This window comes from Peromyscus maniculatus, chromosome 8 (genome assembly GCF_049852395.1).
Source record: "Peromyscus maniculatus bairdii isolate BWxNUB_F1_BW_parent chromosome 8, HU_Pman_BW_mat_3.1, whole genome shotgun sequence".
NCBI classification, from domain to species: domain Eukaryota; kingdom Metazoa; phylum Chordata; class Mammalia; order Rodentia; family Cricetidae; genus Peromyscus; species Peromyscus maniculatus.
Window position 1 is genome coordinate 2,948,759 of NC_134859.1, and position 26,735 is coordinate 2,975,493.

General features: G+C 43.5%; 1 protein-coding gene across 2 annotated transcripts in view; it reads right to left on the reverse strand.

The window, feature by feature from the left end:
• The window catches only part of Shisa9 (shisa family member 9), a 310,186-nt gene that overhangs the window by 12,992 nt on the left and 270,459 nt on the right, over positions 1-26,735 (reverse strand). Inside the window, exons 3-4 of one of the 2 annotated variants that reach the window (XM_006983891.4) lie at positions 10,747-10,902; positions 3,711-3,758 (exon numbers count right to left, since the gene is read on the reverse strand). In XM_006983891.4, coding sequence (XP_006983953.4) covers positions 3,711-3,758; positions 10,747-10,902 — 204 coding nt within the window. The remainder of the gene's footprint in view (positions 1-3,710; positions 3,759-10,746; positions 10,903-26,735) is intronic. The other variant, XM_006983892.4, reaches the window with a different exon arrangement.

Consider the following 26,735-nt stretch of genomic DNA (forward strand, 5'->3'; position numbering starts at 1 on the left):
CAGCAAACGTCAGAAATGCATGTGTTTGCTGCCTAGGATGGAGTTTGGAGAAACACAGCTAAGGGGACTGTTTTGTTTTGTTCAGCTAATGAAAACGATCTAAAATTGACTGTGGTAATAGTTGCATTTCTGAGGATATATAGTAAAAGTTGTTGAATTATGAGAAGAAATGCATCTTGTGGAAAATGATGGCATGTGAAAATTGGTGTTCTGAGGCACCAATTATGTGTTTGTTTTTGCATTTAGGGTTTGGTATTAGATAAAGTGGCATAGACTAAGAATATTCAGAAGGTATATTAAAAAAAGAATGTGCTGGCAACCCTCCCCACATACACACACTTACAGGCCCAGGTCCTTAGGGGTGGGTGGGCCCAGGACTTACATTTGCATGTCATCACCAGTAATTCAGGGTAAGCCCTTATGTCACTGTCTGGTCTCAGTGACCTGCTGAGATGTAATTTTCTTGTGTAGCCTGAGACAACCTTTGGTTATCTTGAGAGAAATGGGGATGGGGGTCCCAGGTCCTTACCTGAGTATTGGCTTCTGAAAGTCACCTTCACCATTACTAAGAATCATCTCCAAAATAGAGATCTTTGGACCGTTGGCCTCTTCTGTGCATACTCTGGACCTGTTGTTACCAAGTCCTGTGCTAAGACATTTGCTTGTGCTGCCTCAGAAGCCCATGGAGAGTAGACTCTCCAGTTGCCTCTATCTCAGCAGTGGTAGAAACAGGAGTTCAGAGTGTCGGTGGGTTGAGTAAGAACACAAAGGCAAACTCCAGTGAAAACAGCAGCCTTCTGGCAGTGCCCTTCAAACTATGTGCGCCAGTTGTAGCTCCAGAAGACCCATATTCATTTAGAAGAACAGTTTCCCAAAAGCTGGCTTCAATTTGATTGTGGACTTGAGGTATTGTCTTCCTGTTGTGGTCTTCCCACAAACAGGCCCGGAATTCCCAGGGTTCATCACAGTGGATCAACATCAGTGTCCCCTACAGACGATGGCCATGGAGAACACTACGTGTTGAAAGATAATTGTGATGTCTGCCACTTCCTCGTGCCATTTGCTGTCCTAGCAGACACGATTCTCTCCCAAGGTGAATCAAAACTGACACAGGCATCAGGAAGAAGCAGGCATCTACAAGGATTTTTGCTATCACAGTTACAATTTCTTACCCAAACTCTCTAGGAGAGACCAAGTCCCCACCTTCTTCAAAAGTTCTCCCTATGTTCCCAACATGGGTCTCCAACAGTATTGGAGCAATTGGCTGTTACGATGTTAACTGATCTATCTTAAAATAAAAGACCTGATGTCAAGGCTGTTTGAGAAATGAGTTAACCAAAGTTGAAGCACTTTTCATTGGCATGGAACTCCTCAGAGCCCCAGACTTTTTCTCACTTGGTGGTAATAGCAAAATAGCACCAGTAATCACCGGCAGCCACTCACCACTTTCTCCGCGCCAGGGAACATGACATGTGTTTAAAGCATTAGTTCATTTTTGCAGCCATCTAGGAAGTATCTGGTGTGATTATCTCCATTTTGCAGGCCAGGAAATCAGGGCTTAGAGTTCATAGCCATGCTTCTTTGAACATTCCTGTCAAGTCTCATTTCAGAAGCTAAGCGGGGTATGGTCTGGTTAGTACTTGGATGGAAGAAAATCCAGGCCGAGGAGTTGAATGACTGGCTGAAGGTACCAAGAACAGCCAATAAAGGGCAGGACTGGAATTCCTGTGTTTCTGAGTCTTAAGCCTGACCCAGCTTGTCTCTTCCTTAGAAGAAGAGCATGACTGTACAAATCCCCAGTCTTGTTTTCATGCCTTCTCTATAAGTTGAATGGATGGCATTTGAGAAAGACAAGTGACCTCAAAGGAAGTTAGCCCTGGCCTTCTGTTTTTCCTCCCCATACAAGGCAAAATAAATATAGGTGCACTAAGCAGAGGAAGGGAGGGTGCTCCGGATCGAGAAGGAAACAGCTTTCAAGCCTTTGCTTTTGACATGGCCTGAAATACTGTCTAAAGGATCAGGCCACAGCAGACTGATAAAGGCCAAGATGCATACTGCTTCCTTAGGGCTGTCATGGGACCTTAATAGCTTATTTTTTCACAGGCAGGAGAAGGAGGGGTATGCCTTTCAAATTAGTAGGTCTGTCATGTTCTAAATTGTTGGCATTTCTGAAAATGGGATTTGACTTGTGAATAATTATTATCCAATGCAGGATCTGAAATCTGCCTCTCTCAAGTCAACAACCTGGTAGTAGGGGGGTTCTCATTGAAAACAGACCTCTTCCTCAGGGTGGGACTATTGTATCCCCAGATTCCGATCCAAATTGTTTTTGAGCTCTGGAGCATTTGTCAAATTTCTTCCTCATTTCTTTAAGTCTTGGGAGGCATTTCATGTCCTCATTCGAGGGTGTTTGTCTCCCAGCAAGATGTCTGTCCAGCAGCAGTGCTAAGAGCTCAGGTCAGCAGTGCAGCACTCCGGAACTTTGGGCAACTCAACTCCTGGAGCTCCACCCAAGACCTAGCAAACCAAAGTATCCCGAGCAGCAGGTGCTCACATCCTCCTAATGCAAAGACCATTTCCCTAGGGGTCCTTATCCCTGTCGTACCCACTTGCTCATGTATCCTGCAGCTCCCCAGTTATCCCTCGACTCCACTTTCTTCTCTCTATCCTCTACCTACACCAGTTGAACACTATCTGTATTCAAGAGCATCGTAATTGGTGCCCCAACCCCAGCCCAGATTTCCATAATTGAGTTCCCATTGAGAAGTCAGAATGCAAAAAAGACACCCTTGTCTAGGTGTTTGCATTGTCGCTCTGCCCCCACCTCGTGGAACAGATACTGCATTCCTACTGTAGGATCTAGCAGTGGACAGGGAACGAAGAAGATGTTGGTTCTGAAAACAGCTTTTCCTGCCCTCCATCCCCAAGGAACAATGTGTCCATTAGCATCATACATACTCTCAATTCACTGTACCTCCTCTAGTGGACGAATTCCTTTAGACAAGTGTGACTTCCTCACTTGGACATCCATGACCAAGTTCTGAATAGGTATGACAATTCTCAGCCAAGTGTTTGGAGAATTAAGCAACACAATAAATGTGAAGGGTCAGAATTCTGGCATGTAGTAGGGAATTAATACATTAATTATAGCCACCACTTGACCTAGTCACCCAAGTAGTTAATTCAAAGACTCAACTCAGAAAATTCCTAGCCCCACTGCTCACTCTGCTGGGAAAGTTGAAAACAAATTTTAGGGAACTAAAAGGCCAATTTCCCAGACTTATGATCAACAACTTGACTGTATTTAATCTCCCCAGAAGGATTATGTTCATCCCCATGTACACCAGTAATACTTCCAGAATTAATTTTTCTTGTGTTTTGTTTTTGCCACCTTGCTTTTATAGTCTCTTTGATGAATTTACCTTTCCTGAGATGTGTCTGACAGAAGAATTTCCATAAAACAACAAATAATTGGAAGTGAGCAAAGGCATAGCACATTGTCCAATGACTGCCTAAGCATGGACACCACATCCAAGTGCATGTACATGTGCACACACATGCTACAAGACACACCTCTACACTAGAGATTACACAGACTTATAGGTACCAGTCAGAGAAGACACACATATAACTGGGTCACATACAAACACTGGGACTCTCTGTCCCTTCATTATTTAATGTTGAGTTTGACAGAAAAAGCAATACGATACCTTTTGGTGACTTAAGTGTCGCCACTGCCCAGTCACCATCAGAATTTCCTAAAAAAATAACAATCAAGAGATGCTGATCTGGTTGTCAGGAAGCCCATGTTTGTGGTACCCTCACATCCCTGGTGTTTGCTGTCTGAGCTACAGCATCCAAGGAATCCGGCCTCAGGGGACCCAGGGGACAAGGAGGGAACCAGGGTGAGCTTGCAATAGATATGTACCTGTTCTTCCAAGACCTAACAGGACATCAAGAGACATGCCCTGAACACCCAAGGCAACAGCAGCAGAGGGGGGAGTATTGAACAGTAGTCTGGTTCCAGTTTCAACTCACTGTGGAAGGTCGGTTTCACTAATACGGACACAAGTGGAGAAGGTGAGGAATTTGCTTCCCATTTGTTGCAGATATTCTTCTTGAATACGAGTGTGCATCATTGTTCAGTCATGCTCCAAGCCCATGATCAGAGCATGCCCTCCTGCCCATGGTGTTAAATGCTGCATTGTGTACAACTTGCTTCACCACAATGCCTAAGTGTGAAAGACACTGTTGAAAGAGTGGGAGAATTTATTCTTCTCCAGGGTCACTTTTCCTTAAGTAGGGAAATCCCCCCAAAGCAAAAGGGATCAAGCTTGTTCTCTGAGAATCCCATAATGAGTAAACCATTGCTTTATAGAACAGGTGTAGGGCTGGAATTTGAGTTATAAATCAGGTTTTCCAAATCTAATTCCAGATGTACCCAGTAGCCCCTGTGGGAGTGGTCTCATTAACAGAGCTTCTCGTAATATAAACATACTTCTCATAAAATGAACAAATATGTGAAGAACTCTGAGTGTACCCCACTCCTTCATTAACAGTCTTTTGTAAAATTGAGTTTAATTTAAAGTGGGACAACCTCTGCCTATGAAAGCCTCGTCCCATTGGCTGAAAGCTTGACCAATCAGTGAGTGCTTCTGGCTCTCCTTTTCTTTCCTAGGAACCTACTTGGGCAGACCAAGTGCTGAACACTTTCTACACTATTTCCAGAGACCTAACAGGCTGCCAGCTGAGAGGAGATTCAGGGAACAGCCTGTGACCAGAATGATTATAGAGCACAGATTTGGCCCCATTTAAACCTTTCTGGTTGGCCTCCCCGGTATGCCAAAGAACTTTCAACTTGCCATGTACCCCCTGGGATCCGAACCCTACACCCTCATCACTCAGACAGAGAGGAACTTGAATGGCAGGAGTGCGTTAAAGCTCACTGCCCTGCCTGCTATGCTTTGCCGTGTCTTCTCCCACAACCGAGGGTCATCTGGAAATAGGTACAGGGCCCCAAAGTTTCCTTTGCTCCTGGACACCAGTCTGACCAACCCCCAAGTCACAGGCTCCAAGAAAGTCATCCTCCCCACGAATCAAACTTCTCAGTTTGCCTTTAAGGCAGGACCCAGTCTTTTGTCACCTTTCCCCAGCTTTCAAGCCAGGGTAGAGGGCTGACCAGGCAGTAACAAATTTTCTTCTATGAATCCATTAACAATGAGTATATTTAATAAGATGACGGGTGCATGGGCTCCTAAACAGGTACTACAGGAAACCTCAGAAACCTAGGACCATGGATCAGGGCAGATGGGAGATAATATCAGACTGCAGGCAACTTCCTGTTCATGTGTGATGTCCATTGAGAATCATAACAGGATGGCATTTTCCCTGCTCTAGAGATAGGAGTACTCCCTCTCTGAAGGATACCTTCAGGGACACTTCTGCCTTACTAACACTGTGCTATGAAGAGGCACAGCTGTCCTCACCATATACCTGCCCAGTACACGGTGACTTGGGTCATGGAAGGGCAATACATAGCCATGTCAACCTATAAGGCACATCTCTCAGCTGCAACCTTGATTGGAAACATCTCCAAACTGTGAAGGGAGTCAGGTGAGTGACACGTCCTCTTTGGTGGATGGTAGCACTCACGCATCTGCACCCCATTTCTTGCAGACTTAGGTGGAGACAGTGAAGCGGCTTGGGCTGGCTCTGCTGATAGTTAGGATTGCAGAAAAGCCATCTGTTGTTTGTTCTCCTTCCTGTTTGTGTTTTTACCAGATCCCTAATGTGAGCTAACTTGCAGCATGTATATCTTTCCCAAACTGATGTAAAGAATATGGATTCTGCTCTCTCCCTCAGATCCAAATGCATGCCTATCAAGGTCCTGATGTATCTGGGGAACTAGCAGGGAGTGACGGGCAGGCAGAGCTTCTGGAAGGGAAAATGTGATGGGCTGTAGAAGCTACTACACATGAAGAACTTTTCCTGAGCCGAATCATTGGCTCCATCTGAGCCATTCATTGTATGTGGTTATGAATTCCTCTCTACACAGGAGAAACTGAGACCAAAAACCTCATAGTTTCTGAAATCATTTATAATGTTTGAGTCGGGACTTAAAACTCAGTCCTGACCAATTTTAGTTTCATGCATATTCTTCCTTCTCACTGGTCACCTCAGGTTCTGACTTGACACGATAACTATCACATTTCAATCCACTGGCTTTACAGAGGGCACTGATAGTTTGAAATGCCCCACATGGTGCTGTGATACTGTAGATGGGGTTGGCCAGGGCCATACCTCAGTGTCACCTATAGTCAAGGGATATCAAATTTAGTACCTGGAGAAGAAATAAATGAACACATGAATGAATGAATGAATGAATGAATGAATGAATGAATGAATGAATGAATGAATGAATGAATTGATATTTCATTCCAGCATGCTTTCTGCCACAGAGTCCTGTGTGGCTCAGCGCCTGACATTTTCCCCTTTGTACTAGTTTTTTGCCAATAGCTTAGCAGTGAGCCCCTGGGAACAGGCCAGTCTGCTGTCACATGTCTGAGATGACCAAATGGTATGTGTTGAGACCCTGAAGTCTAAAAGAAGAAAGTTCGAAGTATGAAAGGGGCAATTTCAATAAAGCAGCAAAAACGGAAGGAGAGACAAAGGCAGACAGGTTTGGGGATCTACATCAGAGTTAAAAAGAAGCTTATGATCTTTTTTTAAAATCTGATCTCCCACCAGCACGGGCAGGAGGTGTGTGTGATGTTTCAGCACCACAGTTATTCTGATAACTAGAAGAGGTGGAATGGTTTAATATTACAATTATAAAAATTAGAGTGCCGTTGGGGACCACTCAGTTCTGCTCCTTGCTTATCCTATGAAGTAGAAATCTAGGCATTTCAGGGGCTGGCTCAGCAGCACACAGCTAGGTAAGGGCAGAGCCAGGACTAGAATGGAGCTCCTGGTAGATAAGCATCTGATACTTTGGATATTAAAGCTTTCAAGGTGGATTTATTTTCTAGGGATCTTTTCCAAGTTGGCAGTTAACACTAGAGATTGGCTAGGCCTCCCTTGTCCACTGGATTGGAAGTTTTTACACAATGAGCCTGGCTCCAGGGGGTGGCCAATCATTTTAAACAGCCTGGCCCCTGGGTGGTAATGATCCTCTAATGAAATGCATTTCCCCACTCACAGCAAGTTTGCACTACACCTTAACAAAGAACCTTTGAAAGAACATTTATTATGGGATTTGCAGTTCACTGATGCAGGCAGATGCTGGCGTCCTGGGGAGTCACCTTGTCAGCCACAAACTGACACTCCACTCAAAGGAGATGCACCAGATCACCCACCACTCAGTTCAATCCCAAGAACTCCACAGTTGTCTAAGGATGGGAAGGGAAGCCTGTTAGCCATTGACTAGACTGGGGCAAAAATCCCAAGAGAGATCCTTCCATTTGCTACAAGATACAAAGATGATTTCTTAAAATCCAGCTAGTTTCTGATTCTTGCCAATGGCAAATTCATTCATTCATGCAAAAAATATTTCAGCAGTTCCTGGTTGCAGAAGAAAGGGTTACATAGGGGGTGTCAAACATATTTCCATATTGAAAATTTCATTCCAAATGCTCTGCAGACATTTCTTGTCTAAAGCAACCCTGCAGAAATCTCGGGGAGGATCAAGGAGCTGTGTTGGAACATTCATCAATTATTTACCCTAAGAGCTACTAAGGATCTGGTTTGTGTGGACGTCTAAGTTAAAGAAATGGGTTGCATGGAATAATTTGGCCAGTTCTCAAAGAAATAAAAGACATCTGGGTTGATTATTTTTAATGTCTAAAGAAGAATCCCATAAACAACAGATGTTATTTATCACCGAATTGCAGGGTTCAGAAAGAGAGGTGGGGCCAGAATAGCATTTGCAGGTTGCTGCAGCTGTGTGAGCAGTGAAGACACTCTCACCTGCTCTCCTGGGCAATAGTACTTCTCCCTTCCTTGTAAAATGTGGATGCTTAGGATGCACGTGGTATGCAAGAACAGTGGGGAATCAAGAAAATCAATGGCTATAGAACATAAGAGGGGGTGTTTTCTCTTTCCCCAGGGTCTGGGGGAGACAGAGAAATAAAGCATGAAACTTGGATAACTTCTAGGGAAAGCTTTACCAGGTAGGAGATTTAGAGAAGCCGGTGTCTGTCTATTAAACACGTCACCTTGGCACTATATACTTGGCTCAATCTCTTCTAATTATTCCATCCTGAAGGCCCAGGCAACTGGGGAACAGGAGCTCTTCAACTTCTGATACAAACATTAGTCACCCAGCCTGTCTCTGCCTTATGTGAGGCACCAATACAATTGTTTTATGAGTGTTATTATCATTAGCAACTTTAGATACCACAAATATCAGAGCCACATAGCAGTGTTTGAACTTAGAGTTCTGGGGTTAGGATATTTCATAGCTGAATTAATCAAAGAGTTTCTATTATCCCATCTCTACTGAGGGTCTGGTAGAAAGAAGATAAACAATTGCTTAGAAAAGATAGTATATCTGTGGCATCCTCTACCTGTCCAATGTTTCTTGGAAGCAAAACTATATGAGAATAAATGAGTAAGTCCTGGAAGTGGCCAGAAGAGCAGAAAGAGCTCTCCCAATAAATCAAATGGAATTCTAGGCAAAGGGAGTTGTTCTATGACTCAAAGATCCTGGTAGTCAATCTTTTAGTGAAGGAGAAGAGTCTTCTGTAAGGAGAATATTTAAAGAATATGATGAAGACCTTTCAGGGAGACCCAAGCTGAGCCTGAGAGAAGATAGAACCAAGAAAGGAGTCCCCGTCAGCATGGCTGTTCACAAGAGAGTGGTGATCTGGGAAAAAGAGACATTGTGAATGATGGGACTTAGTTTGTTTGGTCTTGACTTGAAAGGTCTCTGTTTTCCCATTTTATAAACTGGAAAACTGAGGATTCCTGGGGGTTGAATGTGGCATATGGTAGAAGCTATGTGGTAGAGCCAGGATTTGAGTTCATCTGTCTGGCTCTTTTCAGCTCCTCAAAAAATAAACTCAGAGAAGGGGCAGGTTAAATGAAAAGGCAGACTTAAAAACCTCTCCTCAAATACAGGACTAGAAAACAAAACCCACAGGATGTAACAAGAAGGAAACAAATTTTCTGTGTCTAGAGTGAGCAAGAATGTAGGAAGCAGGCACTAGAATTGGGAGAAGACATGAAGAGAAGCAGTGGAGTTGAGGTCCAGTTCTTCTGGATGCTGGCTTGTGCTATAGTCCAAGTCAGGAGTCTTCAGCTTTGGCTTCATATTAGAAACATCTAGACTTTTAAAATTTCACATACATGGGTGTTTAGTCATATATCTCTGTGTACCTTGTGCATCCCTGGTACTTGTGGAGGCCATAAAAGGGTTTCAGATCCCCTGGAACTGGACTTACAGATGGTTATGAGCCACCATGTTGGTGCTGGGAATGAAACCAGGGCCCTCCAGAAGAGCCACTGAGCCATCTCTCCAGCTTCCTTTGTTTTTTTCAAATGTATATGTCTGAATTCCACCCTCACCCAGCTCAGTTAAAATCCCCAAGGTGCACTGGGCCCGGGTACTGTTTACTGCACTCAGGTGGTGCTGGATCATCTGCACATTAAGAACCTGAGTTGCCCCAACCAAACACAAACCAGGAACTGATTGATGACTTTGCTGTGACTGTGACTTCGTCCAGTGGAATGTGTCTGAGAGCAAAGTGCCATGTTCTGTTCAAGTGGGATGGAGAGGGGTACTGGGGTGACTGAGGCGCCTGCACAGTCTCAGCTGTTTCCTGCTCTATTGGCTCTGTTGAATCATCGCTTTAGTTGAGGTTTTTTAATCCAGTCATTGAGTGCTAATTGTGTTTTCTTCCATGGATCAGTGAGACAGCATGCTTAAGAAGTCAAATGTAATATTGCACACTTGGTAAGAACAACATTTCTAGTAGCTCTAGAGTCTAGACCGCCTTTCCCCAGGAAATGCCACATTCTAAAGAAGAAAGGCTACCTGAGCAAACATTTATGCTATACATTCATTTCTTGGAGTTGGCAGGGGATGTGTGGGTGATGGGGGTTACCTTTTTAAAAGTCAAGACATTGCTAAAACTAATAGACTAGATTCTACACCTGAGGGTTCTGAGGACTACCTAGGGAAGATGGGGAATGCTAAACGGGATTAAACATAAGTGGACCACATGAGCACCCCCAGGAAAGAGTTCTAAGTAAACAGGTGCCCCAGAAGACCACACTGTCCACACAGCAAGGCAGGACTCAACTGGTTCAGAAGAAGCAACTGGGGGAGTTCTGATTCTAGATAGATAGACAGATAGGTAGATAGAGAGATGATAGATAGATAGATAGATAGATAGATAGATAGATAGATAGATAGATAATGACAGATTCATAAATAGACATATATATACATAGATAGATGATAGTTTCATAGACATATACATAGTTAAAGATAAATGATACACACACATAAATACTCACAAACATAGGCATATACATAGGTAGATACATACATAAATTGCTTAATATATATACACATATATGATAGACAGATAAATGATAGCTAGATGATGAACAGACAGATAGATGATAGAAAAGCAGAGAAATAGGTTTAATAAGAAAATAAGAGTAAAAAAATAAATCCATAGGGAGAAGCCAAGTAGAGGAGAAGGAGGGAAAAGAAAACAGATCCATGTAGGATGTCCTTACCGACTGCCTTCAAGGAGGCATACTTGTTGAGCTCTTTGCCTGGAGGCTGCTGTTCATATGGATTAGAAATCTGGCCCAGGTTGGGGTATGAATGTGGGTGTCCCATCTGCTGGAGCAGAGGAGAAGTGGGCACTGCATTGTTCATCTGGGTGGTGTCTGAAAATGAAGAGAAAGAGATGGTCATAAATAGAGCAGGACCTACCAACCACCTCCACTGCCATCACATCCCTCCAGCCTAAAACCCTCCCCAGACTGTGGACATGAGTGGAAGAGCATCAGACAGAATGATAAACGCCAAGTTTCTATCATTGAACAGCTACTTGCGTTGTCAAAACAGTATCGCCGGGTGGTGGTGGCGCACGCCTTTAATCCCATCACTCAAGAGGCAGATCCAGGCAGATCTCTGTGAGTTTGAGGCCAGCCTGGGCTACCAAGTGAGTTCCAGGAAAGGCACAAAGCTATACAGAGAAACCCTGTCTCGAAAAAACAACAACAAATAAACAAACAACACACACACACACACACACACACACACACACACACACACACACAAACAGTATGTGGGGACAGTAGAGAAATGGCTCAATGGTTAAGAATCCATTGTGCTTTTGCAGAGAACTTAAGTTTTATTCTCAGCACCTGTATTTAGCAGTTCACAAATGCCTGTAACTTAAGCTCCAGGGACATACAACATCTCGGGCCAACTCAAGAACTTGTACTCATGTGCACAGACACATAGAGACTCAGAATTAAAACTAAAATAAATATTTTAAGATAACAAAATTTGGGGGCTGAGGAAATGGGTGGGTGACATGAGTTCCAATCCCAGCACCTATGTCAAGAAGACAGGAGTGTACATGCCTGCAAGCAGTTCTAGCACTAGTGGGCAGAGAAAGGCAAACCCTTGGAGCTTGCCACCCAGCCTAACAGAAACACCCAAGTTCTCACTCAACCAGAGACTTTGTCTCAAAGGAATAAAGTGGAGAGCAGAGAGGTGATACCCAATATCTGGCTTCTGCATGTGTGTGCACTGATGTATAAATCCTGACACACACACACACACACACACACACACACACACACACACACACACGAACAAATACAATTTGTGCAACAAGATGTTCGACTTCAGCAACATTCAATAAAGAGCTCCAGAGTCTACCCCTTTGCCAAAAAGCTGACAAACGGGAGGACTGTAGCCACCAGGGATGGTGTAAGTGCTGGGAACAGAGGCCTGTGAAGCTTGAGATCTGTGTGCAACCTGATCAGCTGCCACACCTGCAGAAAGGAGCTGGCGTGTTGTACTGACATTTACAGGACATGTATATGTGATACAGACAGTGTCACCTCTGGCAACCAAGCCTACAGAAATATATAATTGCCAGAATGTAAGGATCTTTGCTCAGAAATGCTTTTTGCACTATTTCATTGTGTTTTGTTTTTTAATGTAAACTGAAAAAAACTGAACTACTATTATGGGAATTCACAAAAATATTTCACAATATGCATTCATGAAACTGTTAGGGGGATAAAGGTTTTAAAGTAAATCCACACTACATGTCTAGGAAGTTTCCAGAGACTGGACAGGAAGCAGGTGAGGCAGTACAAATGTCATAGTGTTTATCTTACAAAACAAAAGGTGCCTGCTTCTTCACATGAAGGTTTGCTTGCATAAGCTAAACAAAAGATTATAAAGCACACATATTGAATATTGACTACTTGGGAGGGACTGAAAATTATGGAAAGGGAATTTTCAGAAAGTTTGTCTTTTCAATGCATTGAGATGAGATATGAAGGAAAAGCAGAATATCAGTCAGGTGTGGCAGATGAGGAAAGGCACTACAGAGAAGTCACAGGCAGAGGAAATAGCAGGTGGCTTTGCCACTGAAGGGAAGATGGCAGGTTCAGGTTCAGACTAAGAACCGGCGAGAGGTCCTTAGTCTCTCGACATGCATGGCTAAAAAGCACAGCATGAGGAGAGTAGAACAAGATGTGGCAGCAGCAGCTGGCAGAGCCCAAGCAGCTCGTTGGGAGACCCCATCTTCACAGCAAGGAGATGAAGTTCATGTGGAGAGAGATGGCCAATCCAGGAGAGCCTGTCAGGGCGCAGGCTCAGCCAGGGGGTCGGGCAGGATGTCTCCAGCTTCAGGAAGCACCTGTGTTCATCAAGATGCACCCTGCTACCAAGATGCTGGGCAACCTCGTGTGATTCCATTAGCTGGCATCCACACTCACTTCCCAGCTTCTGCAGCTCTTGGCTGCCGACAGCTCACCCAGCTGTGGTATGCAGAGGTTTGCTCTCAGCTGACGGGGCCACCATGCTGGACTTGGTACATTTCACACACCTCACCCTCAACACCTGAGTGGTCTGCAACCAGTGCCCCCTGTCATTCAAGTGCAGAGTGCAGCCACTTGCTTCAAGGTGGGACTGACTATGAAGAGACAGTGGGTGCTCAAGGACTCACCCTGGATTGGGACAGGTTTAGGACTGGGGTTTTCCATAAAGGATCAGATGGTATAGACTTTGCAGGTCTCTGTTGCAGCTACTCAATCTGCCATTGTAGGGTGAAACTAGCCTGGATATTATACAAAGAAACAGTCGTGTCTATTTCAGTAAAATTTTATTTTCAAAACCAGGTGACACCAGGTTTGGCTCAAGGTCTTTGTTTGATTATCCCTGTCTACACTTGACCTGACGCTTTCATTCTTGCATGGCCACTGTGTTCCATTTATGTTTCCCAGTGCATGAGTGTGTGTGTGTGTGTGTGTGTGTGTGTGTGTGTGTGTGTGTGTGTGTGTGTATTCTCTGAAAAGCACTCACCAAGAGCCATGAACTGAACTCCTACCTCAGGCTCTGCATCTAAACGATGCAATTAATGATATGTACGGATATTTTTGTATTCAGAAACCAATGAACCCAGTTGTAAACAGACAGGATACCATAACTGCTCCATAAATATAGGGAATATGTTTTTATCACTACACATGTCTGGGCAATCACATAAACCCAGATGTCTAGAGGGAGTGTTGTGAAGTGTAAACCATCTAATCCAGCCTCAGGCTGGCATCCAAAGAGGTAGGGTATCCTGTGGAAGCTTTTGACTGACTCCCAAGACAAACAAGTGATGAGAGGAAAGGTGTTGATAAGATATGGCTCTCACTATGCCCTGGACCCTGAGATGCTCCTACATTTTCCTATGCAGATCCCATCTCCAGAGGGTATGTCTTCTACTCCTAGAAATGTCAGGCCAAGCAAATATTTTCCCAAATGTTGGTCCAGTAGAAAGAGCCTCAGCATACATTGTCATCGCCTGATGCTCTCTGTGTTTCTTTGTATGTGTAATGTGATTTCTTTTATTGTACAGCCACTGTGTTTATAAATTTAGAGTCACCATTTCCTTTAATATGCTTCTTCATTTCTATCAGAGTCATATGATGAGCTGCCAATCATATTAACTGTTTGAGTGTGGGCTTACCTAGAAATCATGAGATAAAGCCTTAAATGTAAGCACACTTGTGTATGATCTGAGGAAACACTTGCAGCAGAAGGGCAGGAGACGCAAGGAGGAAATGAAGCAAAGAATGTGAGGCCAAGAAAGATACACTGGTGGTGAACTGGTTGAATCCCACTCTGGGATTCTACTGTGTGGTGTTGAGTGTCTCCTTAACAATATGTCACCACAGGAACAATGGGGCTCCCTTTGTATTTACATAGCAAGTCTCATCCATTGCTGGTTGAGGATCTTTCTTAAAAACTCAACTCTCAGGTGGGACTTCGGTTTGTGTCAACATGGCAATTCTCTTGCCCCTGCCAAGCTGCGTTAGAAACTTCCAGGTGGAAAGCAGCGGGGGAGGCATAAGAGGGGTTTGCTGACAGATGCAAACATGAACTTTTATAGTCAAATAAAAGGACTAAATTCTGGTATTCATCTCACAGTAGGGTGACTGTTAACAATAATGGATTTTCTAGCTACAAAACCTAAAAGAAAGGAGTTTTCGTGTTCTTACCATGAAGATATGACAAATGATTGAGGTTACAAATATGTTGATCACCATAATTTAATTGTTACATGGTGTAATACATGTATCAGGGTAACACACTTTACCCCTGGATATGTACAATCATTGTATGTCGATTAAAAGTAAGATAAAATAAAGCTTCAAAGACAGACTGAGTGGTGCATAAGGGAAGCCCAAGGCCACCAGGAAACCGACTAATGACTCAGTGCCAGGTATTTTGTGCCCCCACTGAAGAGATCTCAAACAGTAGCTCATCTAGTTAGAGCGGACACCCTCAAAGTCAGTCCTCTGTCCCCTCTCCCCTGCATCCTGGACCCTCATCACTATCCTCAAATCCTATTTCTAAGTTCACCAGGGAATGCTAACCACTTCATTAAAGGAGGAAAGAGCCTGTAGAGATGCTCCTCACAGGACATCTTGGGACAGCTTTTATATTATTAAACAGAACACTTAATATTTCTTTACAGAGCATTTGCTCTTAGATTATTTCTGCTAAGTTTTGTGCTACCTCTAGGGCACTGAGTGGTTATTGAACATAAGTAGGTATGACAGAGAGGGCCCACTAAAATGAACCCTCTCTAAAGAAGAAACGAGGCTGCCCCGAGTCATGGCTCTGCTTCACATTCAGAAACTTAGGAAGTGACTTCATGGCAGACTTAGATAGCCATTTTGTGCTAGCTTCCAGGCACCAGATATTCAGAAATATTAAAATTGTAACCCCCAGGGAAGCCATCAAGAACTGTTAAACAGACATTGGTGGCTGAGTTTTCCTAGACAAAAAGATAGGTTAGACCTCATAGCCTGTTATCTGTTAAGTTTCCCCAAATGTGCCCAGCAAAAGAGACCCAAAACAGGCCTATGAAAGGAAACCCAGGCTAATGTATAAGAAAAACAGACCAACAGTGTGAAGAATGCAAAGCATGGGAGATTATGGCCAAGATGAGAAAAGAAGTATAAATGTGTGCGTGCATATGTTATCTGTAGCTGTGTGTACAAATACACACTTATCCTACATCTATACTGTATGCAGACATAATTTCTTTTGCAGAGTTATGGCCATAGAGGAATGCAGTAGCACTAGTGGTGTCTTTCTCATGGAAGGGTGATTGGATTTCTCTTCTAGCTTGGCTCAGAGAGATCTCATGCACCTGCATAGGAACAGACTCTGTCCAGCCCAACAAGAAAATTCCACACCCTTATAATGTTACAGCTCATTATAGCCCTTAAAAAGACTACAGAGCCTTTGCTGTTCTATGACACTACCATATTCCATCAACAACCTCCATTAGCATGCAGGACGCCATTGACACCCCTGCACTTTTCTCCTAAGACAGAAAAGGCCCTCGTGTACCTGACAGTCATTTTTAAAGAAAGTTGGGGCATAATTACTCTAATTGGAGGCATCTAGTATTCTTACCCCAAGGTAACCATCTTGGAAGTACCATTATTATGTGGTATATCTTAGTCATTCAACAGAAATAAAGTGCATGCAATTCAGATCATGCCAGTTAGGGTAAAAAGTACTCAGTTACAAGCACAGAGAGGTTGTGCTGAGCTTCTGTGTGGGAGACAAATGATGACCAGTGGTTCATTTGGATGGAATGACAACAGAAAGAGCCCCAGAACATTTTATAGGGAGGAATGGCCTGGAAATATATGAGAGGGTCCAAGCATGCTGCTTTGATGATACTCAGGAACTAGATTCTCAAATGCTGTCTCCCTGGCTTGCACTGTCATCTCAACCAGCAAGGGTTGTGTGCATGTTCATGTTGACATGCAGGTGTGGGTGTGCATGGGGAGGCCAGAGGCCAGAGGTCAGTATCAGGTGTCGTTGTCCACTGCTCTCTACTGTATTTGTTGAGACAGGGCTTCTCAATGAACCGGGAGCTCGTGGATTTGGCTTGAGTGGTTGGCCAGGGCATCCTGTCTCCGGCTCCCCAGTCTGTAGGTTTGTGCTGCTCAGCCCATCTTTTCTACTTAGAGACACAGGGATCAGACTCAGGGCCTGGTGCTCACATGATAAGCACTTCCTTAACTGACAGTCTCCTCAGCCTCTGTTAACTTTTGTTGGAGTTAGATGTTTAAAATTTTTCTGTGGATGAATGTTTTGTCTGCATGTATATATGTGTACCGTGTGTATGCCTCATACTCAAGGAGGCCAGGACAGAGTGTCAATACCATGGAACTGGAGTTACAGGCAGTTGTGAGCCACTAGGTGGGTGCTGCAAATCAACCCTTGGTCCCCCAAAGAAACAAGTGCTCTTAAGTGCTGAGCCATCTCTCCAGACACTAATGTAAGTAGCTTTAAATCTACTAAAATACTTACAGTATGGTACAGAAACATCCACTACTGCCCTCGTCCCAGTTTCTCTATTATGAACATGTCCTTTTGGGATGTTTGTTACAATCAATGAGCCAATATTGATAGGTCACTAACATAAGCTCACACTTCGTTAGGGTTCCCTTCACTCCTTACTAATGTCCTTTTAGAATCCCATTTCAGCACCACACTAAACTGAATCATGTCTCCTTCATCTCCTTTGGCCATTTCGAAACAGTGTTTCTCTGTGTAGCTTTGCACCTTTCCTGGAATTCACTATGTAGCCTAGGCTGGCCTTGAACTCTGCCTCCCTAGTGCTGGGATTAAAGGCATGCACCACCACTGCCTGGCTAGACTGTACATTTTTTATGTCTTTGATGGTTTTGAGGATCATGGTCAGTTGGACACCTTGTCTAATGTCAATTAAAAGAAATACGTCTCATGTCTTCCTTGTGATTCAGTCAGGGTTATTGGCTCATGAGAGGAAAAGCACAGAGGCAGACGCTGTCATCATAGCACATCAAGGACGCACAAGATGATGACTTATTGCTGAGATCTTCCTTTTTATAACCAACACAGTTGGCAGTGCTCACTGGGCTTCTCCACTGGTGACCTTCTCCACTTCTCCTCCCCTTTACTCTCTGGAAGGAAGCAGATGTGCATCGTCGACACCTAAGGAGCAGGAGTGGATGCTGCACCTCCTCAGTGGAGATGTAATACACGAGGCATTTGGAACTCATCTCATTCTCCATTCCATTTTCATTCCTATCATTGCAGACACATGAAGTGTTGCATGTCTTGGGTTATACCACAAAATACTTTGCTTTGTTGTCTTCCTCAATTTGCCACTTTGCAATACTTTCATCTTTTTATGTTTGGGGGGCATTGTTTATTTCTTAGTAATATATTTCTAGGATCATATTATATATTTCCTGTCCTGGCCCAAGGATCATCTATCTCTTCAAGGATCTGGTGCATTTTGCTGGAAAAAAGTATTAGACACAAAAATTTGTGTATAAGGGAGCTATGGTTACTTTTCATATCACTCTGATGACAGAACAAGAATATTTCCATGTGTGAGGACATAGACATATGCACATATCTATAAATATCTATATATGTAACCACCTTTACCAGTATTAGCCTGTGCATGCATTCATTCTGATGTCCCTATCTATGATCCATTGTCAAGTGCATCACTCTACCTGTTTATCTTAGCTCTCCACCCTGATATTAAACCTGACTCCCCTTGCCCTCCATTATTGATATATGGATATATATATATATATATATATATATATATATATATATATATATATATATATATATCATTATACACACACACACACACACACACACACATATATATAGCAATACTACAATGGATGTGGATGTGCAGGCCCTCTGGGCTGTGGATATCACTCTGTGTGCTGTGAATGTGTTGCTCTGATTTGGTTGATAAATAAAACACTGATTGGCCAGTAGCCAGGCAGCAAGTATAGTATAGGCAGGATAAGCAGAGGAACAGGGGAACAGGAAGGCTGAGTTGGGAGTCACCAGCCAGACACAGAGGAAGCAAGATGTAAAGATACAGATAAGCCATGAGCCACATGGCAAAGTATAGATTTATAGAAATGGGTCAATTTAAGATGTAAGATCTAGCTAACAAGAAGCCTGAGCCATTAGGCCATACAGCTTTAATTAGTATAAGCCTTTGTGTGTTTATTTGGGTGTGAGAGGCTGTGGGCCCGGGCAGGGCTGGAGAAAACTCCAGCTACATCTCTGTGGCATGCTGACCTTGATTTCTTTGTGTTTATACCTGGACTAATAGAGCAGGATCGATTTTAGTCCCTTTTTTAGTGTCTTGAGCAACCTCCATACTGATTTCCAAAGGGGCTACACCAGTTATATTCCCACCAAACAATGAGCAAGGATTGCTTTTTCCTGCATCCTCACCAGCATTTGCTGTTGTTTCCTTGATAGTGAGATTCTGACTGGAGTCAGATGGAATTTCAGTGCAGTTTTGATTTACATTTCCCTGATGGCTATGGAGACCGAACATTGTTCATACTTTTATTGGCCATTTACTTTTTTGAGATTATAATATAATTACAACATTTTCCTTCCCTTTTCTTTACTCCAAACTCTCCCATATAACCCTCCCCTTCAAATCCATAGCCTCTTTTTTCACTAATTGTTACTATATATATATATATATATATATATATATATATATATATATATACACACACACATACGCACATAATAAACACACACACACACACACACACACACACACACACACACACACATATTCTGCTACCTCTATGTGTGTTTGAGGGGCCAACTGTTTGGCGCTAGACAACCAATTCGTGTGCTCTTCCCTGGGGAAGACTCCCTCTCCCCAGCTTTTCTCAGTTACCTGTAGGGATGAGGCCTCATGGAGTTACCTGTAGGGATGAGGCCTCATGGAGTTTCCCATACACACTTTGGCATGTCCACTGGTGTCTTTCTTGTTCATCTTGGGCAGTCATATTGGTAACACTTCTTTTGACAATTGTCCAATAAATTTGCTAATTTATAGATCAAATTATTTGGGTTTTGGTATTTATTTTTATTTTAGTTCATTAATTTTCTGTATGTTAATGCCTTGTCAGATGGAGAAAGGGTAGGGATTCTCCCCATCCTTTGGGCGCTCTCTTCACTCTACTGACTGTTTCCCATGCTGCACAGAGCTTTTGTCAGGTTTGTTATTGAGCTCCTGGAGTCTTTTGCCTGTGCCTACATCTGGAAGTGTTTTCTCTGCTTTGCTCCAGCAGTGTGGAAGTTTCCCATCTTACATGGAAGTCTTTGATCCACTCTGTACAGGGAGGGGAACAGATATCGAAACTTCTACACATGAACCATATGAAGGTCCACTTCCCTGGCACCATTGTTGAAGGCATTTGGCTAGACTGCAGCATTGTTTTCACTTTTGTTGAGAGAGAGAGAGAGAGAGAGAGAGAGAGAGAGAGACAGAGAGACAGAGAGACAGAGAGACAGAGACAGAGGGGGAGAGGGGGAGAGAGACGGAGGGGGAGAGAGAGGAGAGAGAGAGAGTCAATTATTATTATTTATTTGCTCTGGAGAGTCTATGCTTGGCAGATGCTGGGTAGAGCTAGCAATTTAGGGTTATGAGGAGGTGCACAGCCAAGGGAGAAGGACCATAATGACACTAAAGATGGAGAACAAGAAAGCCCTGCCCATGCGCAACAAACATGGAGAACAGGAAAGCACCGCCTACACATAACAAATACAGAAGGTAAAGGAGACATGAGACAGTCTTCATGTATGAATCCATCCACTTTTCCCTGGAACCTCTATGTATCTACATATTCTCCCCCCATTTCACAGAGGAAGAAATCAAGGCACAGGAAGGCTTTGCCCACATGAAATCCCGCGAGAGTGGTGGAGCCATCCTGAACCTAGCAGCCTGACTCTAGGAATCCATGGTGTCAGCCATTTCCTTACTGTCTCTCTAGAAGCCGACATTCGAATTTCTGACATTTAAATGTCATTTTACAGCTAGATAATAATCAATTTTTAAGCCAGGCTATCATCTTTGGAGGGTATCCCCCCTCCAATTCCTTCATCTCCACTCACTAGCATATTAAAGGCAGGACATGGTTGGCAGGACAACAGAGTTTCGATGAAGATGGACCAGAGAAGAAAGACACCTAAAGCTCAGCTGCATTGAGTCTTGAAGGGCCTAAGGGTGAAAGAAGAGAGACAAAGAAGACTAGATTCTGTCACGTGACTTCCTCATCCTCGAACTTTCAACCTCAGGTAAAGGGGGGATGATGGATGAATTGAGGGAAACGTCAGAGGGAGGTCACCTGCACAGCTCCTGTTTGGGATTCCAGGGAGGGTTCACAGATGAAAGCTCTGCACTCTTGTGGATAATTAATATAAGAAACAGTGGCGTGGGGCTTGTGAGATGACCCAGAAAAATGCTTGAGCTCAATGTCCCTGAACTCACACATCATTGGGAATGTGGTGACAGGACAATCCTGTGTACTTGCTGGCTAGTCAGCTAGCTGAATTAGTGAGCTTCAGGCTCAATGAGAGACCATCATACCTTAAAAAATAAGGTAGAAAGTGAATGAGAAAGTTACTTGACATTAACTTCTGGTTTCCACGTGTACACACATGAACTACCACCTACACACACACACACACACACACACACACACACACACACACACACACACACACAATACAGTGGTAGAAGCTAACCAAATGAGTGCCTAGTTGGCTCAATGATTCTGAGATAGCACATAGCCTGAGATCTCAAGTTTTACCTTAGAAATTGGTCATTGAACCTGATACACACAGGCAAATAGAGTGAACTTCCTCCCATCTCACCCTACACTCCTTTCTCTCCCAAGCTCATGTAAACCACAGTCTACTCAGACATAGGTCATATACCCCAGAAGGCTAAATAAAAGGCACATTAACGATGTAAAAGCATTTCTCTACATTATTTAATATCATTTTATAGATAAGGAAATCAAAGCTCAGGGAGAGGCTTGGGTAGATGGCTCAATAATAATATGCCCATCATGCAACCATGAGCACCTAAATCCAATCCGTAGAACCCATATGAAAAAGCCAGGTGTGGAGGTGTACTTGTGACTCCAGTGCTGGAGAATTGGAGACAGGTCCTGGGACCTGCTAGCTGGCAAGTGTAATCTATTTGGCAAGTTTCAAACCAGTGAGAGACCCTGTCTCAATAAAATGATGAACAGTACCTAGGAGAATAACACCGAACATATACTCTGGTCTCCACATGCACACATATGCATGCACAATTGCACACATCCATGTACCCTCACACAAGCACACACAGAGGAAAGAAAACAAAAAGCTCAGACATATTCAGTGACTTGGCCAAAGAAAACCAGCTTGTCATGATAGCAGCAGGATTTCCCTCCAGGTTTGTCTCTGCAGTGTTTCTTCCACTGAGCCGGGCTGCTGCGAGCATAGCACTAAGCCTTCTCTGTGGACAGAAAGGCTCCTGTCTCCAGTCCCTTTCCTTCTTCATGTAGTATCCCCGTCAGAGGAGAAAAGCCATGTCCAGACCCATTCCCTGCCCAGACCCATGCCCTGCCCAGACCCATGCCCTGTCCAGACCCATGCCCTGACCAGATCCATGCCATGTCCAGACTCATGCTCTTCCCAGACCCATGCCCTGCCCAGACCCATGCCCTGTCCAGACCATGCCCTGTCCAGACTCATGCCCTGCCCAGACCCATGCCCTGTCCAGACCCATGCCCTGTCCAGACCCATGCCCTGTCCAGACCCATGCCCTGCCCAGATCCATGCCCTGTCCAGATCCATGCTTGTTTCTTCCTTGATCCAGATAGCAGAGTTTAAATTTTACTCACAGAATGAATGAGTCCTCCATTCTACAAAACCCAGTGTCCTTGTGGAGTTCCCCTGTGCCCTTGTCTCTTTGTTAGATTCACACATTCATTCCTTGGCACAGACTTTAGTATTTCTGATCTTCCAGGGTTTGTTTTTTGTGGGTGGGTTCTAGCTTTTATACTATACTTATAAAATTCCTTTCAAACCTTTCCACAGTTGAGAAGGACAGTGTTTTTATCTGACTCCAGAGGCCATGGTTCCCTTCATTCCCACCCTTTCCAACACACTATGCACAAGACTCAGACTTCGGCTTCTGTATAGGACCATGTGGATAATAGAATGACATACGAATGCACTTTGGGAGGCAGTTTGAGATTCGAACTGTGGCTTACTCATCTACCTATAGCACCTTTGGTATGTCATAAAGTGTTTATGGACCTCAGCCTTCTAACCTACAAACTGGGGCCATAACAGCTCCCTCCTGAGATGCTGTAGGGATTACAGACATGAAGCAGATGGGTTTGGTATCACAGGTGAATCATTACAGGCACCCCCAACAGTAACCAAAGCTTTATTGCCTCCAATTACCCAGAAAATCAAGGCAACATAAAGAGGCCACGAGAAGAAGGATGTTAGGTTTCAGAATGCTTAGACACAAACCAGAATTATTTTTTCGGCTATGTCAAAACTGGACCTTTGTGAGAGAAAGGTCAGGAGATGTCCCTGCAGGCACCAATTGCTCAGGTAATTATCACAACAACAGCAAAGAGAATGGACATTCAAAGTCAGAGCAGAACCCTGGCTTTTAGCTCTGCTTTTCTTCTCCAGCCTTTCCAAATCTTTTAAGGGGAAAACCTGAAAATTACATTATTTGAAATACCATGTAGATTTGTCTTTGGCCACAAGCACAGAAAAAAAAGCTAGTCAAAATTACCCTGAATTTGTGAAAAGAGGACATAGCAAGCTAGCTCCCACCAGAAAATATTCATGCAAAAAGAGAGTGAGTCTCAGTAGCAGAAGGAAAAGTACCAATTCACAATGGAGGAAAAAGAGAAAATGCATAATAGTAAAACCTTTGGCAGAAGCAGCTGATGTTGCCCTCATGGTTACATCTTCACATCATGCAAGCACTTATTTTTATTTTGACCATTTAGGAAGGGAATATTTTAAACCTAGAGTTGTGGACTATTTAATTAGTGTTCACTTGTGGCCAGTTTTATGTCAGCCCTGGAGAACAGAGATTCATGTCATTTTCTGGGGTTGGGGCACATGGGCTACATGATAGAAGACCTGATTGATGGCACAAGCTATAATTCACACAATGAAAACTGTGACACAGCCAGACAAGAGCACTCATGAAGGTGCAAAAGAGGAGCTAGAGAGATGGCTTGGCGCTTACGAGTGCTCATTGTTCTTACAGAGAACCTGGGTTCAGCTCCCAACACACACATGGTGGCTCACAACCATCCAGTTCTAGGGCATCCAATGGCCTCTTTAAGCCCCTATGTGCTCCTGCATGCAAATGGTGCACATAAGCTCAAGCAAACACACAAAATAAAAATCACATACACAGAAATAATTTTTTTAAGTGCAAGAGAGGGCTGTGTAGCTTGGCTTCACAAGATAGAGAATCTTCTTTGTCTATATTCTTAAAAAAAACCACACACACACACACACACACACACACACACACAAAGTAACAAAGACAGCAAAAACAAGAGGAGACGCTTAATTATAATCTGAAGTACCATTGTGTATATGCTTAAGGAACTCAGTTACCATTTCTTGCCACAATGTGTTGTCATCACCTCTAAGCAGATTGTCTCTGCCATGCAATCAGGGAATGCTGTGGAACTGATGTTGGAATTGATCCCTCGGCAAAATGGCATTGAGAGGTTATGAAACTTCTGGAGATGACTAGAACACTAGGATGCACTAATGAAGGCCTCATGGGACTGTTAGTTACCATGAGAGAGGGCATCTGCCCCTTTGGTTTTGTAGGGTTTGTCTCTGCACACATCCACTCACTGTTCTGTTTCCTGCCATGAACAGATATGACACGATGCCTTTGCCAGATAGAGCTGCCCAATCCTGGGCTGTCAGCCTCTGAGCCCCGAGATAACTCATCATCTTTCCTTTATAAATTACCCTGTCTTGGGTATTTTGTTATAGCAAAAGGAAATGGACTAAGACAGGTATTTAACTTGCCACTGATAGCTCAGAACCATCACATGCATACAAAGGATTGTTCAATGCTCATACTAGCCATCTCGGCTAACCTCTTGATAGAGTTCTAGAAGTGCCCACTTGCCCCTTTGCTCATCAGCCTCAGAGTATTGTGATTTCATTTCATCTCTTCTCCCTGTCCCCTCTCCTATGACTCTTCTTATTCTGTGGTCTCCATTTGTCCTGGCTGTCATTCTCTGTCAGCTACAGGAGCAAGCAGTAGCTGATCCTTTTGACCTTCTTTATTTTAAGCCTTAATATGTTGTGGGACTAGAAATCAGGTGTCCACACATGTTAGAACAGATTACAAAGAAACAATTAACCACATATTAAAAGGCCATTTAGTCCATAAAACTGCTTTGTGTTTGTGAACTAATGCTGAACTGTCTTTTACCTGTTGGCTTGAGTGTCACATCCTCCAAGAGACCTGCCTCGCTTCCACAGCAACAGGCAAGACAGTATTACATTAATATTTACATCAATGATATATGTATATGGCATGCATATGGCAGTGATCTTATAAAATATCACTCAGTGGTGCTGTAGTCATCTTTGTATAAGTACACACAATGATATTTGCACATCAGCAAAATAGCCCAACAATGTGCTTTCTAGAATGTATCCCTGTTGCTGAGTGATGTGTAACTGTGCTCTGTGAGCCCCTTGATTAGCCTGGAAGGCTATGTAACAATGGACTATAAAACTGGATGGTGTTAACTGAAGAAACATATCGACCTCCAGTTCTGGGAGCTAGGAGTCCAAGATCAAGATGTGAGCAGATATACTTCTTCCTAAAGTTGGTGAGGGAGAGCCTGGATAGACGGCATCTTGATATCCTTGGCTTATAGAGAGCAGCTTTCTCCTTTCATGTTATGCATCTGCTTCATCTGAATCCCTTGTTTCGGTGAGGGCACCAGTCTCCAGCAGGGACTCATCTTATCTGCAATGACCTTGTTCCCAAATAAGGTCACATTCAGTGACATTAGAAAGTACACACTTCTATATATGAATTTGGACGAGTAGAATTCAATCCAGAAGTGCGTTTTCTTCATTACTCACTTGACAGCTCTTTTTCCCATACCTCTTTGAGACCATGGAATATGTCTGTTTTCTTCCTCACACCTGCCCTGCCCTAGCTTCTCACATGGAACTTAATTCTCTTATAGGGGAGAAAGGGAAGGGGACTGTTTTCAGATATCTGCTTTGTAACAGGCAATATTTCAGACACTGTATTTTACCTCAAAGTCAGACTTTGCTCAAAGAAAACTGCACAGGGATTAATACATTGGTTTACCAATATAGGAATTTGGGATGCTCTGAATTCTTTTTCTCTTTTTTGGAGTATGTGCATAGTGCATAAATCCTTTGTTTAAGGAGCATTTGATGCCTAGGACTGAAAACGAAAAGAACAAGGAGGAAAGAGGAAGATAATAAAACAAATGAGAAAACCGGGCTTAGCTTACGCAAAAAGCCTGGATACTGAACTAGTCGGGCAATAACACAGTACATTTCTCCCCTGAATGTGAGATGATAACTAAGTGATCCACAGCATGTCTGTAGCAAAGACAGTTGATACAGGACTGGGTAGGATCTCCAGACAATCCTGTATCAGGTGCTTGCTTGCTTGCTTGCTTGCTTGCTTGCTTGCTTGCTTGCTTGCTTGCTTGCTTGCTTGCGGTAAACCAATAAAAGCATTTGGATCAGCTTTAGTCAAAGCTGCCTGTGGCCAATCTGTGGAGCATTGGGAGGAAAGAACACACAAGAGCTGGTGGGAAGTAGAGAGGAACAAGGGGTCTGGATGCAGATCTACAGAGAACAGGGAAGTCTTCATACAGCTAAATATTTCTAAACCACCAGTCAAACAGATGCTCTGACAGCAAGGTCTGCACGGAGTTTTGCTTAAGTGATATGAGACAGGTGCATTAACCCCTCTGATGACTCTGCTTTGTCTCTGAACCAAGAGGAGTGTCAGGGGAATGGCTTCTCAATGAAATCCTTGCTGTGCAAGCACAGAGCC